Below are 15,643 nucleotides of genomic sequence, written 5' to 3'. Positions count from 1 at the left end.
AATAGAAGAAAAAGAAAAAATTTAAATAAAAACAATTGCAGTGTATTTAAGACATAAAAAGGTAACTTTTCACTAAGTTTCGTGAAAAAAAGTTTTTTTATGGGGGATAAAAATAAAAAGGGCAGATACAGAAGTTGTAGTTCGTTTTATTACCTACAACTTTGTCATTGACCTTTTTTTGATAGGACTCGTAGTTCCCCCCCTTAACTCCCCGCATTGAACTTAGATCACTCGTTAATTATTTTTCCAATTAATTTTATTATATTTTCTTACTTTTCCAATGGGCTTCATCCTGTTCTAATTTTTTTTGGTCTTAAACATTATTGGCACTGGCCTAAATCAAGAACTTTGGTTTTAATGAATGAATACTGCATTTTAACAATTAAAACATAATAAAAATATTTACTTACGTGCACAACTCAATTGCAAATGATTTCATTATTTGTCAAAAAAAGATTACTTTTGTAACAAACAACATTGAAATGCATAAAACGAATATCAATTTCAAAATATATATGCATATAACTTGGTTTTAAAATAAAAGAATTACAAAGTCTGAAAAAAAAAACAACCTTCAGATAATCTGAAGCGACAGCAAATAATATGATGGCAAAAAACAAAGTTGATTTTCATTTAACATCCACTTTTAGCAATTATTAAAAACACAGAGTAGTAGCTTTTTAGCTTTTACCAGTATTAATTTGAAAAACAAAGATTTTTTCTTGAAATCTGGACAACAGAATGAAATTGCTTGTGTTACAAATTTGAAAAAACAAAGAAACTAATAAGTTTATTAACAAAAATCACATACAGAATAAAATTATAATTAAATTTTTTTCTTACTCCGCTACATTATATCTAGTATCTCGAGGGGACCTTTCATATCGATTGTAGTGAGAGTTTCGTTGTGATCCATGCTCAGCATGATGCCTCCGATCATAGCGAGTTCTATAATCTTCTCTTTCACGTGGATAATTTTCATTTCTTTCATCTATATACGAAAAAAAAAAAAGTAAACACATATTTCAAAAAGAGATTGAGGAATTACACTAAGAATTGTTTTCAAGTTCAAATTTGTTTAACAATTTTTTATTCTAAGAAGCAATGAATTTAGAAAGCTTATGAAATTGTTATATTTTATTAAGTATCAAAAGTAGTTAATAAGCACATACCTCGATTGTTTTCTTTGATTGGGATATTGTTGACGCACAGGCACTAAATGCTAAAAATGAGAAAGAAGGAGGGTGAGATTTCTCAATACAGAAGAAAATACATTCCCATCTGTTACAGATGATTAAAATTATACCTACATTGAAAGGACCACCATATTTATTTTTACGATAATTGGTAATCGTCCCTATTGTGCTTATAGGATTTTCATAAGATGAACTTTCTTCTCTGTAATGGCGGTTATCACTATGCCGAGATCGACTATATCTTGATCCTGAATGGTAATCGTATCTTTCACTAATATGTGGCTCCCGACCAATCGTTTGAATGGGTAAAGACTCTTCAACTAAATCTTCAGGAGGCTCATCAGCTAGAGGAGTTCCTGGCTGCATATCCAATCTAAAAATAAGTCATTCCAATTAAAATGTAAACATATTTTTGCTATGTACAAATGATCATTGTCAAAATATATTACTAGTTGATGTAAATGTATATATGTACATAGTGAACTCACACTGCAAAGCGATTTGACTTACGCAAAACGCCTATAATGCGAGTTTTTCATGAGCAACAAATTTAGAGCTAACAAAAATTCCTCGCCCACAACACAAAATTTTTTGTCAGAAAGCAGAAATCAATTCTTCACTGTCCTGTTCTTCTTCTGACAAGTCATCTGATTTGCATGCATAGTCAGGTGAAGACTTAAAACTCTGAGAATGTGCGGCATAAATCATCATCATCTTCATTTTTATAAGTTATAAATATAAATTACTGTATCTACTTACAGTACTAGTATATTAATGCATCTTGTTATTACTACATACTGTGTGTACTATACTGTTTTATTTTATATATCTCTCTCTTATTCATCAATGATTTTGAGCATTTTAACAATATTTAATGTTGAACAATAGCTTTTTTTTTTTCAATACAGTAAAGTTCTTCTTTATGTCAGAAATGGTAATAAACAGTTCAGAAATTATTTAAAACAGTATGATAGGTATTTACCAATGTCTAAAATAATTACGCATGTTTATAAAAATTCGTACACATCCTTTTTTTGCAATGCAAAATTTCAACTTGGGCGAGTGGTTTTGGCACGTATCCCTCACCTAAATTGAGACTTGACTATATACATACGCGGTCAACCCTCATTAATTCAGACTTCACCTTCTACAGGCAGCCATTTAAATGTATCTTGTACATACTGTGTGATTGAAAGGAGAGTTAATGCAATAATGTATTTTTGTAGGCCCGTAAAGTAATGTATGTATATTTATGTACATTAGGGTGGATCAAATTTTTTTTTTTTTGGAATTCCAAATCGGTCAGGGTGAGAAAAGTTTTCCACTAGGAATAAACAATTACCTTCATGCTCCGCAAGGTGGTCAAAATTTGTAAATAGAGCCCAAAAATGCATTTTTCTCCTTTACAACGTTTTAAAAGTCTTGTTGAAACTTGGCACGAAAAATTAAAATACTTCTTTCTAACTAAAAATGCTTATAATGAATATGACGGAATTTTTTTTTGATATATTTATAAATTTTTCCACTTATTTTCAAATTTAAGACGTAATTAGGAACTTTGTGACCAATACATGGCATGCCCCCCCTTGGTAGTGCAAGAAAAAGTGCTATTTATGGCATCAAGGTCTAGAGGTCAGATTTAATAAATGATTTAAATATTAATAATGTACCTTAAATTAACTAAAAACATTTCCATATCATACAGAATTCAACTTCTACGCAACACAATTGTTTCATTATCAATACCGTATATTCTTTCCATTCCAACTCTCTTTAATTCAAAAAGTTCTATTTTTTTAACTAACCTGTTGTATTGATTTTTACAGACCTGTTCATTTCCAAGGTTTAATCTTTTTTCCCCCATTTAGTTACGTTATTTCACTTCATGAATTCATAACAGTTTTAAATTCATATAAATAATTCCTAACATTCCAGTTTATTTTTCTCTAAAAAGTGAAAGGTTTCCTTAAAAGGTCGTTTTATACGAAAAAACTAGCACTATTAATACTTTTGTAGCTACAAAATTTTAAATCCAAAACAGCATACTTTTAAGGAATTGTAGCAGCACTGACAGACTAGGTGTGACACGATTTAAAAAAAAAAAAAAAAGTTCACAAGTAGTGGAGAAGGATGAGAACCAAACCAGAAATACACACATACAATTAACTAACTTTTAGTGCATTAACTAAATTTTCGTATATACTCACTCTTCATCTACGTTTTCTTTAGGAGACTTTCTAGGACTGCTAGTTTTTTCTTCAACAATTTTCTCCTTTACAGGTTCCTTTTTACCATCTTCGGAATTATCAACCTCGACTTTACTTTCTGCAGGTCCATCATGTTCTTCATGAACATTATCATCATTTTGAATATGTGCGGATTGAATCTCAGTCGGATGCGATTCCACAGTGGAATCAGGAGAGGGCTGTGGAGATTCTACAGATTGAGAAATAGATGGGGGAGACTTGACTAATATGACATGTCTTGCACGAGTGTATCCGGTTTCATTTTTGAAATTTAATACTGCAGTACGTAGGAAACGATTTGGGATTAATGTATTTGGAGATACATCTGTATCATGACAAACTGGGCATTCATGATTATCCGATTCCAACAAAACTTGTCGTACACCTATAAAAAAATTTACCAAATATAAAATATTCATACAAAGAAATATTACACAGAAACAAGAATTAAAATACTGGAAACTTTCACTCTGTTTTGTAACTTATATATAAGTTCTAAGTTGCTTGCATATTAAAATTTTTTGTACATATAGTGTTATCACAGCGGTTATTTTTAGAAAAGTTATTATTTTGCTACTACAAAGTTACTACAAACAAAAAGAAAAAAAATCTAAGAAACAACTTGTTTGTACGTTTAAAGAAAAGAAAGTTGACAGAAGTAAGCAATCTGTTGTGACAACTTTGCTCACAGATTTTAAAACCTTGAATAAAACTTACATTCATCACAAAAGCTATTTCCACAGCAAGGAATCAGAACAGCATCCTGTAACAAATCTTTACACACCATGCAAAGTAATTCTTCTCTTATTTGAGCCTCTTGCTGAACAACTGGTTCATCCTGAGGAACAAAAGGTGGCTTTTCTTTTTTTACTTCTTTGTATGCTTGACTGTAATGAGAAAAGTTTTAGAAACCTCAAGAACATTTTCCCTCCGGACATTCTTTCTTTTTCGATACTACCCCCAAAGAAAAATGCAAATCAAAATAAGGAAGTTTTAGATTGAAAAACAAAACGAACGCATAGGATTGATTGCAAGTTCCACATTAACAAGATAACTTACTGATCAATAAGAGGAACAGCATAATCTCCTGTACTTGTTAGAAGAGCCCCTCTATGTTCAGGACCATCTACAGGAACCATAAAACTACGAGGGATTCCTGTACTACGTTTCACGTCCGGCTACAATAAAATAAAAATAACTAAAATTCAGCTGGTTCTTCAACCTAAGAGCCAGGAAAGTTGAGCAATTATTAAATGAATGATTCTTACATTATTTGTTGGGCAGTCTTTTATCCAATGCCCCTGCTTGCCACAACGGTAACACGTATAAGTAGGGGGAAGAGGTCCTGTCATACTGCGGCTCTTCACATATCTATTTTGAGAAGCATGCAAATTATTTCTTTTTTTTTTAACTTAAAGAAAGGAAAGATTTGAAACAAAAATTAAAACAACTTAAAGGAAAACAAAGCTCTTTTTAGCAATTTTAGTTTGTAACCTTAAAAATGCACGACAAATACAACAAACAATAAAGTTAAGAACGGGGGGGGGGGGGGGGGGGGAGCTATTATTGAATAAATAAGAACCCATACATTGATGTACAAAAATTATTCAACCAAGAATTAATTCTTAATAAGGTTACAAATTTATACAACTTAACAAAAACTTCTTAGTTACATACATATACAGTAGTTCACAAAAGTTTTGAGACATGAGTGTTTTCCAGTCTTAACCTTTTTCTGTAATCAATTTCTTATGATAAAAATTAGTAATTTGTAGCTTCAGTCATCTTGGGTGATGAAAATCTAACAATATATGTGAAAAATGTTAATTGACAAGTTGAAAGCAGTAATCTTGAGGCAATCCAAAACCTTCAATATTTAAAAAGTTCTAATACTGGACTTAAGCACAAACAAGAAAGCTGTTCAAATGAGCACAGAGACGTCCACCAAATATTGATTTACATTAGACAATATGAGACACTTCTTGGAAGCGGCAGAATTGTGTACACGAGTCCCTGCAAAAAAACAACGAACTCTCACCTGGGCAGGATGGGATATTGTAGCATTCTTCAAAGACAGCAGCCTCCCTCAAGAACCTCAATCAGAATCAGGGTTGGCCGAATTGGACCCAATTGGGTTGGATCCAATGGGTTTTTTGAAAAAACCCATTTAAAAAAAACCCATTATTTAGCCCACTTTTGGGTTTTTTTTAAATTTTCTGAGAAGTTTAAAAAAAAATTAATTAATTTAAATACTTTTACAATTTAAACTTCTTTTTATTTGTTCTTCACCACAGACATTGAGTATAAAAAATGAATTTTGAACTTTAATAGTATTTCTTAACTCTTAACGGCATTAAAAAAATACTTCAAAGATTTTAAATGAATGTATTTAACTGTTTTTCTTTAACTGGTCAAAAAATAACTCAAATTATCTTGACCAAGTCCCGTCACGTCTGATTTTCTCAATATATGTAGATTGTACAGAGGAAACTAATCTAGTTAAAAGGCTTTCATTTGAATTATTTTCTGCTAACCAACACGTCACAAATCGCGAATAAACACAAGGTATATTTTTTAGAAATAAACAGATTTTTCAAACGGTTGATAGAAAACAGAACATGTACAGTATTTTCATTATCTTACGAAAAAGTTTAATATTTCTCACTCTGTACACAAAAATAGAAAAACAACCAACATAAAATTCAAAAAAATGTTTTGATTAAGCTGGAATTCAGTAAAAAGGGATTTAAACTACTTGAGGTTCTACAGTAGTTTTGCATAACAAAATGAAATACAATAAAGTAAAATGCAAAAAAAAAAAAAAAAAATGTAGTAATTAAAAACGAACAATAGATTTTATCACTCAAGAAGTAACTTTGCCCTAACTGTTGGTAATAATGAAAATTAAAAAATCAGAAACTTCACCATTCGTGGGTTTTTTTGTCTTTTATACTTTTCTTGTGAAACGCTGAATTTTAACTAGTTTCCCAGCTTTTTTTAACCGAAGACAATTTTTGCACTTTGTCCATATACTTGCGCTACAATATGCCATAAGTATCCCACATTTTCCCTAAAAAAAAGGACAAAAAAACCCACATTTCTTTTAAAAAACCCAACTTTAGTTGGGTTTTTTTTTGGGTTTTATTTAAAAAAACCCCAAAAAACCCTGGGTCCATGGGCTTTTTTAAAAAACCCCGGGTTTTTGCCAACCCTGATCAGAATGGGCAAAAATCCATAGGTTTAGCTTAGAGTCTAATTAAATCCATGTCTAAATAATGAGACACAGTCCTCAAAGCGAGAGTGGATGTAACTAAACTTTAAATACTGCTCTATTGCATTTCATTCAGACTATTAGTTTCAATACTAAAAAAGTCCAGAAAACTGAAACATATCAAAACGTTTGCTTAAGTTTTTTCAGAATTTTTAAATAATTTTAAATTTATACTCGAGTTATAATTGCTCTAATGTTGCATTTTGTAGAACTTTAAAACCTGTAAATTACTCAAACACTTCCCTAAGAAATAATGCTAACAGAAAAAGTTAGGGCAGAAATACATATCTCTCAAAATTTTAGTGAGGTACTTCCATCTCAACAGAACTATTCTCCCATTTAAATTCAGTTGGCTTGAGTACAAAATTTGTGCAGAATAATTAGAGACTGACAGAACATGAACAGCCAGATGACATTTACAAATTCAGATTCATTACTAGTAATGTTTAATTAAACATGTTTCACACAATATCCATACTTCAAGGGTCTGAACACTATTTTATTAGAATGACAATACAAATGTAGAAATTTCCATTTTCAGTCAATAGCCATTTCAAGTAATAGGAATAACTTGGTCAGGATAACTTTTAAAAACTATTCCGGAAAAAAAAAAAAAAGATCTCAATGGCTCATCATCAAGAAATCTCAGATAATTACAATAGTAAATACAGTTTAAATTGGCTAAATGTTGTCAAAAGTTGTTTTGGTAAATTTTTTTTATGCATGAATTACAAAAAGACTTCTCACTATAGCATTGAGCATATCACTATTTGAATTGCTTTATGAAAACCTTAGCTGCTTATCTACAGAGTTCAAAAGAAAAGAGTCAAAATACTTACTTTGATGGATCATATTCCTGACTAGATTGGGTAATCATAGCTTTCACTTTATCTTCTTCTGTTGTATTGGCATTTACCAAATCAGCATTCTAATAACAGAAGATAAATATGGAAAGTTATTAAAAAAAAAACTATTGTATAAAATAAGTAGCATATACATACATAGAGCTAAGCTCACCTTGACAATTCTGTCATAGCGAATTTGACCTAGATCATCCTGGGAAAGAAAGCATAAAAATTATCAATGAGGAGGGAGATAGTTGGTATATCAACAATTTACAAGTTTCCTTATAACAATAAAATACCATGGGTATCCTACAAAAGAAGCATTTGCAAGTTGCAATAGAGTATAAAAATTATTCCTTATTTTTAAGATTAAGCCATGAGACATTTCTTGATGTAGCAAAATAAAAGTGAATAATGTCATAATATGAAAATTTTTGAAGCTTGAGGGTATATGCTACATGTCTAAGTATAAGGTGTATATGGAGCACACCCAATGGGAACACCCCTAGTCATCATCATCATTCATAGCACAACTGCCCAGGGCGTGCCAAGGCTTTCGGAAACATCTGTTTTCCAGCCTCCTCTATTCACAGGTAAGCTCTCCTAGTTCTTAAGACTTAAAGACAACACAATCTTCTTCCACAGCATCCACCCAGCACAGCTTTGACCTGCCACGTCTTTTAGTGCAATATGGTTTGTTCATAAAAACTCTCTTTAGAATGCAGCTATTGTCAAAACGGATAACGTGGTAGAACCAATTTAGATGTCCAATCTTAATAGTGTGGACAACATCTGGCTGTTTAAAAACCTTTCTCTTTCTTGAGGCAGTATATAAAAAACGATGTATACGTTGCTTTTGAGTTATCTACTTCATCCATCGTTACATTTGAGACAAAAATAGGAGGAAAAAAAACAATGAGATTTCTAATAATGATAAAACACATTATTTACAACATCCACACTATGATCCCATACAATGCAGTGATAATTGATCATATAAACAGGCAAATACAGACCCCGAAGTGTTTTTTTTTGAGGGAAAAAAGTAGGAAATAAGGAATCAAAAATTTAAAAAGTAGGAAAAGTAGGAAAAAAATCACTTAAAAAAGCAGGAAAAAATAGGAAGAGAAAGGACTGAACACACGTCAAGAGGAAACAAATTTCTAATGTAAAATAAGCTAGGAGCTTTTTTGATTTAAAACTGTCCCAAAAATAAACTAACAGTACTTTTGAAGTATTAAAGGGATTTAATAAAAGACCGAGTCATAAAAAAAACCAAAGAAACAAGCTGACAATTTTCAGTATGAAAAATAAAAAGTGGAAACAAAGATATCAAATACATAAGTATGAAAATAAAATCCAAACAAAGAAACACCTTTCAACGATATAGTAATAAAAATTTTAAGTGTGAAAGAATAAAATGCAATATAGCGATCTCAAAATAATAATAATAACAATAATAATAATAATAACTCATATTTTGGTGCAATAAAACCATTTTTGTTAAAGATTTGTTTTGTTAAAAACGAAAACATTTCACCAAGAGCATCCATTTATCATTTAAAAATACTAACACTTTCCGCTCCTGATATCATAAACTATGATACAAAAGCAAAGCAAATATTAAAAATTAGTTTTAGTTAAAAATAATCAGCAGCTGATATGCATTCTTGCATAAACAGAGGCAGATGTTTGAATTTGAAAAAAAAAAGGTAAATGATTGAAAATGCAGAACTAAAATAAATGTGTTTTTCAATGTGGGACATAAAATTTATAATAAAATAATTAAGCTAAATAAATAACAATATAAGTAAACTAAAGGGTTTGTATTATGTTATGTATTTTTAGCATTCAACAAAATTTTTGTTTTAGGAACATCATTTAGGGGGGTCAGTGGGGTCAATTTCTCCCCTCCCTGGTTTTGGAAAATTAATGCTTAACTATACAAGTTTGTGCGGTTTTTGTTGTTTTCAGACACAATTTGCATTCAGTATACATCCTTCGCTAGCCATCCCCGGGGGAAAAATCAAAATGACGGGCCAGTTTTAATTTTAATCAAGCAATAAAAACGAATATTGTTTTATTGGTTTGATGATTTGTTACCTTCTTTTTCCAAAATTTTTGTCACGGGGAAAAAAAAAATCCATGCATGGTAAACATAACATTTTTACTCAATCCTCACCATACAACAAAAATATTCATTCGGAAATTGCTCACGAAATTGAGAGTGAGGGGGGAGCAACTCCTCGATGTTGATGATATATCAGATTAGAAAATACCCATTAAAGAGAAAATGAAATACAGTACATATTTGCTTGTGGCACTCCCCCCCCCCCAACTTTTAAAAATGTGAAGAAATAAAAAAGAAATCTCGCATTTAACTGGATTTTCGTTTTTTCTCTAAAAATCGGGAACGTTTTGCCCATCTAGGTTTTGCCGAGGGTTTTCTTTTTTTTTTTTTTTTTGCAAATACCCTCTTTGTAAGGAAAGAAACTGAAATTTTTATAAATTTTATAGTCATGTTTCCTATTTAGAATGAACAATAATCATATTTATGTATGAAAAAAGTTAGTTTCTGCGATTATTTTTGAAGTGTTCCGTTTTTGCGAATTTCTGTTATATGTCGCTTTTATTTTGTACTAATATCAAGAAAATGTGTACAGTGTACAGGTTTTTCATTTTTTGCTTCCATACATACCTTTTAAGAATTTACATTGCCTTTCTGTTTAAATAGAGCTCCATTTCCCTTCTATGCAAAAAATTGGTGAATAGGAAATTCGGCTTTTTCCGCACTTTTTGAACAGTAGGCCGTTTACTTTAATTAAAGATTCTAATTGACGGGTAAGTAATCTATAATAGCATCAGAATGTGCCAGTATCCATTTCTTTATTGTTTCGTTAAAACTGTAGGACTGAAGTCGGGGCGATAAAAAGAAAAGTCGATCATAAACGCAGCAACAGTAAAAAAGTCACTTACGAAAATTTAACTTTTAAATACGCAGACGTCGCGGCGTTCCTTCCAGAAATTACTGTAGTCAGCCAATGAAAAGTTCAGGATCCACTTGTTTCTTTTGCTTCTCAAAATTGAAACATGCATAAAATTATCGGTGCGGCATTGAAAAAATAAGAATCAATGCACAATTAGAAGTGCTACACTAAGGAAAGAAAAAGTAGGAAAAAAAAAGGAAAAAGTAGGAAAATAAGGAGAGAGCTCTAAAAAACAGGAAAAAGGAGGAAAAATAAGAACTCTTCGGGGTCTGCAAATACTATATGATGCACAAGGTATTTATTATTCTATTATGTATTTTAAAGTATACTGGGAGAAAGAGAGGTTTATAATAGTTCTCAAAACAATACAGCAGTTTTTCTATTAGAACGATACTTGTTTTTTTACTATTGTAAGCATAAGAAGCATTTTTAATCAGATTAAATTTAAAATAAAATTATTTTTTTCTTAAGATTTATTGAACTCTCTAATTGTTACCGAAAAAGAAAAGAAAAAAGCCTGCTGAAAACTTGATATTTTTATTCAAACAAAACTCTTCATTACTCTTTTTCATCACTGCCAAAAATAAAAATGAATTTAAAGGAAATTTTAAAACTTTTGATAAAAGATATTAAAGATGGGCTCAAGGGCTTCCCCTGAATATTTTTTGAAAGAAACTCAACTGTAGGACACCTTTGATTAAGCAAAGGTAAGCGAAGGGGTTCAATACACTCCTTTGAAAGTGTTTAGAAATTCAAGTTTCAAATAGTAAACAGTAAAAAATCGCCCCCCTCCTTGAACATTTTCTGGATACGCTCATGCCGTGTGGTAACTATCGCTCATGTCAGATGCAGGCAGATGCATTAGGTGGTTAGTAAAGTATAAAAGGAAGACAAATACTTACATCATCTATTGGTAGTGGGAGATCTTGTTTGTCCCTGAAAGAACAGATGATAAAATGAGCTATTTGAGCTGGGATATATATATATATATATATATATATATATATATATATATATATATATATATATATATATATATATATATATATATATTACTTCACTAAGCTCAAAATTAATTTTTTGATTGCTCAACTGAACGAAAATGTACTTAAAACAGTGCTGAAGTCAACCACATCACTCTTGTTTCAGTTAATTTTAGTGATAAATTAACATTTTAAAAATTTCTTTTGATGTGTGTGTGCAAAGGGAGAGAGAGGTACTTTAAAATAAAAAAAATAAAAAAAAAAAGAAACCCATTGCATTTGGCTTATTTATTGTAGTTAATCTGCTCTTTACAAAACTTTACATAAAAAGTGAAGAATACAATGGAACCCCTTTCATATTTCTATATATGGTAAGTTCCCCAAATTCCTTGTGATATTCTGCAAGGTAAAATCATTTGACAAAAATTGTTCAGCAAGCGCTTCAAGAATCGTATTGCACGTGTAGAAACGTGACCTTTTCCAAAAATCGCGATTTAGAGATCAGAATCGTTTCATACATGGGTATGAAAGAAACATTTTATTTATTTGTTCAGTAATTAGTCCCATTGCAGAAAAAAACATGAAAATAAAATTTCAAGCACACATCCTTGAAAGCAAATCCTTGATGCACTATGTCTCCATTCTCGGCACCTTAAAGTGCTGAACTTAGTTCTTCCAAACATTGAAGAGTTCCAAGTGCTTTGACACTGTTCCAAGTATTTAGTTCCATTAAAAGCAGTGTTTTCCCTCAGATCATTTTTTTAAACATCTTTGGAGTTGCATAATTTTGTCTTCTTTGGTAACAGGCCGTGCTGATTGGTTAGATATTATTCCCATTTAATGAGTTTGAAGTATTCACTATATGTTTTCGTCCACTTCTTGAAAATGGACTTATTTCCAAGGTCCTTGAAATGAAAGATTGCATTACACTGTTTGTAGAAGCACATTAAGCAAACTGTCACTGTCCTAGCTTTAACAACTTTAATATAGCAGTCCTTTTGCCTGACATTATTAGAAGGCCAAAAAACAGTACATAAAATAAGATGTATTATGAAATATTTTCTACTTAAAATGGTAGACAAAAAGAAACAAATTTGTATTAGACTGTGTTTACTTTGTCTGAGGTTTTTCACTGCAATATGCACTTTTTAACAGAAAATTTTGTTTGTTTTTATGTTCATTATGTTGACAATTGTTTTATTCTGCTTGATCAAAACAATGTTGATACTGTTTAGTTAATTGCTACTGTTAGCTTTATCGATCTTTGTAGCAATTTCAACTCAAAATTATCTCCAAATAAAAATTAATTAACCAATTTAAAATAACATAGTTTAAACAGATTTTAAATAGTAACAAAATAATGTATTCATACCAGGTTTTCTTGTTTCCAGTGGCAACAGGAATTCGGGCAACAATGACAGATGTATTTTTAGGAACTAGTATTTCATCATTGTCGTAAACTAATTAAAAAATTTAAATATAAAAGTTTAGATACTAAAGATATATGAATCAACATAAACAGGATTTGCAAAGCTTCCAAAAACAACTATAACTCATTTAAACAGCATTAAACCAAAATATTGCACAAAATATGATTTTAGAAATAAGTACATGTAACATTTCAAATAAAGTCATGAGGAAAAGTATAAGCCTTCATGCATGCATCAAAAAGTATTCCACAATTTTTCTAATTCATAAGTTTTTCCATACATATTGTTGGCACCATGATAAACTACTGAATGTGAAAACTGGCACTTTTAAATAGCAAAAACATTTTTTCCCCCACCTAATGCATTTAGTTATTTTTGATGTTTAAATTTTATAAGTAACTTTAGGTATAAAACTATCAATTGAAGTACAGTGAAGCATCATTTATAAGTTTTTGAAGGGACTCTACGAAAAAAGCGAACAAATGAAAAAACGTATAATGAGTACAGATTAATATGTATTACACTCTGCAGGGATCAATTTATAATACTTATAATTGATAACAACAAAAAAGAGAAAGGTATAAATGGTGCTCAACTGTAGTTATAAACAGTAGAGAGCCCTTTTTGAGTACAACAGCAAACCATCGAATTTGAAAAACACGATTTTTCACATCAGTTAGTTTAGCATGGTTATGACAATATAAGACCTTTAAAACTGAAATTTAAATAAAACTTAAAATTTATAGGAAATGAATATTGCAAACTCAAGATAAGGCACCGTATGTGGATTAGTTTAACTTTTTTTTTTTACCTTGCACTCAAATAGTATAAATAAAACGTTATGCTTTTTGGAAACGTAACATATGGATAATGATTACAGTTGAGTTAAAATTTCTAAATAAGGTAAAATTCTCATGAATTCTTTTACTTTAGTTCTCAAAAATGCAGTAGAATAATATGTAATCCTTTAGCTACTGTCCGACCACGAATGAGATGGAAAGGCAAACACACAATTTACAGACAGAAATCAGTGAACTTATTACTTTTCAGGGATGCCAGTTCGCTGCTGCAATTATATATATATATAAGTTAGCATCAAAATTAAGCCAAGCCGCTTTGAAATGAAGAAACCACGAACATTCTTTTTTCCCCTTTCCCCCTCTTTTAGACAGAGTCTTAATTGGCTGCTTTGCAATTCCACTGCAAATGTGGTCAGACAGTACATTAGTAGAATAGATAAAATATTCTTTTTTTTGTTTGCTTTTAGTGAACAGAAAATTAAAATTAATTTGAAAATGGATAAACTATATTATTATATATTTTGCTGTAAAATGATAATAATAAAAAAATGATGTAAGACGAATTAAAGGGCTTGTGAAATTATTAGCCCTTCCCGCTCCCTTCCGTCAAAATCACGGGCTGAGCTTTCATCTCCAATTTCTGGTGCCCGTGATATTTCTGGACTGGAGCGTACGAAGTTCAAGCTAAAAAAATCCAAAAATAAAAAATGATACATATATTACAAAAATAATTTGATGTAATTTTCTTGAACAGAACAAGAATGAAAACTTAATTTTCAAGCAAATTAACCCTTTATGACCCGATGGGACTCAAGAGTCTAAATTTTTGGTAATTATGTCCTAATAATATCCCCTTAAATTTATTTCTCACCAATTTTTTCAATTAAAAAAATAATGAAACGCTTTTAATGCATAAAGACATGCAAAAAATAAGTTTAAATCTTTTATCAAAACATAAAAGAATTTGGGTCATCAGGGTTCCCGCTACAGTCTGAAAATCAAGCAAAGGAGTTTTCAATTTTCTGCTTGAATGCCTAATAATAGAGTAAAAAAAAACATGCACAAGATAGGAAATAAGCATGGTGTCTTGCCTAAGATGTTTATGCATTTTTCAGACTTGACAATTTAAAATCTTTCTGTCTAATTAAAAAAGGAAAATAGCTACTGTGTGTTTATTCCTTTACTGATGTCATGTATGAATTTTGAATTTAGTTATTAGTTGAAAAAGAAACATTCAAGTATATATATATATATATATAAAAATATATGTCAACATGTCCGTAAATTTTTTAATATTTTAGCATTTTGCTAATGCTTATTTTCCAATTATAGCACTTTTGCTAAAATTCTTTTGAGTCGAGCTTAAACTCTGTGAGTCATAGAAGGTTTAAGGATTGAATACAGAGCTTCATATAAATAGTAATTTTCTACAAAAAGTGTTCTAAAATAAGTTGTTGAAATAAAATGATAATTGCTGCATTTTAACCAAAAAGAATTTTTTATATCATCATTAGGCAATGAATAGTGGTTCTTAATTAAAATCATACAAATCAAATTAAAAAACTCATTTTTAAAAATTTTCTCCACATTTTAACTCATTTGGATAACTTATTATTAGTTAACTTCTATCTTGTTCAGTCTACTCAGCTTTAAACTTCTTCAAAAAGACAGAAATCCGTCAAAAGACAGAAAACTTTCACTCCTGATCAAAGCTTTAAAAAATATCAGTTAAGGATGATTGAGGCAGAGAGAAGCAAAGGGATGAAAGTGACAACATTAAAAATTTGGAGATATCAGCACAAATGGTAGGTGAACCTCTCTTCTATTTTGAGGCAAGAGGTAATACTAGTAGTCATGGTAGGTGCTGTTATACAGCATGATTTAG

General features: G+C 30.5%; 1 protein-coding gene across 1 annotated transcript in view; it reads right to left on the bottom strand.

Annotated features, from left to right (window-relative positions):
- LOC129233438 (E3 ubiquitin-protein ligase RBBP6-like) overlaps positions 1-12,988 on the bottom strand; it is a gene marked incomplete at its 5' end in the record, with an annotated part of 37,869 nt that extends 24,881 nt beyond the window's left edge. The window contains 12 exons of the mRNA XM_054867466.1: positions 844-984; positions 1,173-1,222; positions 1,311-1,569; positions 3,404-3,827; positions 4,160-4,329; positions 4,502-4,620; positions 4,653-4,664; positions 4,711-4,813; positions 7,553-7,641; positions 7,731-7,769; positions 11,448-11,481; positions 12,901-12,988. Of these exons, the coding sequence (XP_054723441.1) occupies positions 844-984; positions 1,173-1,222; positions 1,311-1,569; positions 3,404-3,827; positions 4,160-4,329; positions 4,502-4,620; positions 4,653-4,664; positions 4,711-4,813; positions 7,553-7,641; positions 7,731-7,769; positions 11,448-11,481; positions 12,901-12,988 (1,528 nt within the window). The remainder of the gene's footprint in view (positions 1-843; positions 985-1,172; positions 1,223-1,310; positions 1,570-3,403; positions 3,828-4,159; positions 4,330-4,501; positions 4,621-4,652; positions 4,665-4,710; positions 4,814-7,552; positions 7,642-7,730; positions 7,770-11,447; positions 11,482-12,900) is intronic.
- Positions 12,989-15,643: the final 2,655 nt, after the last annotated feature.

Source organism: Uloborus diversus, unplaced genomic scaffold (genome assembly GCF_026930045.1).
Source record: "Uloborus diversus isolate 005 unplaced genomic scaffold, Udiv.v.3.1 scaffold_412, whole genome shotgun sequence".
Lineage (NCBI taxonomy): Eukaryota > Metazoa > Arthropoda > Arachnida > Araneae > Uloboridae > Uloborus > Uloborus diversus.
This window is presented reverse-complemented; position numbering and strand designations above follow the sequence as displayed.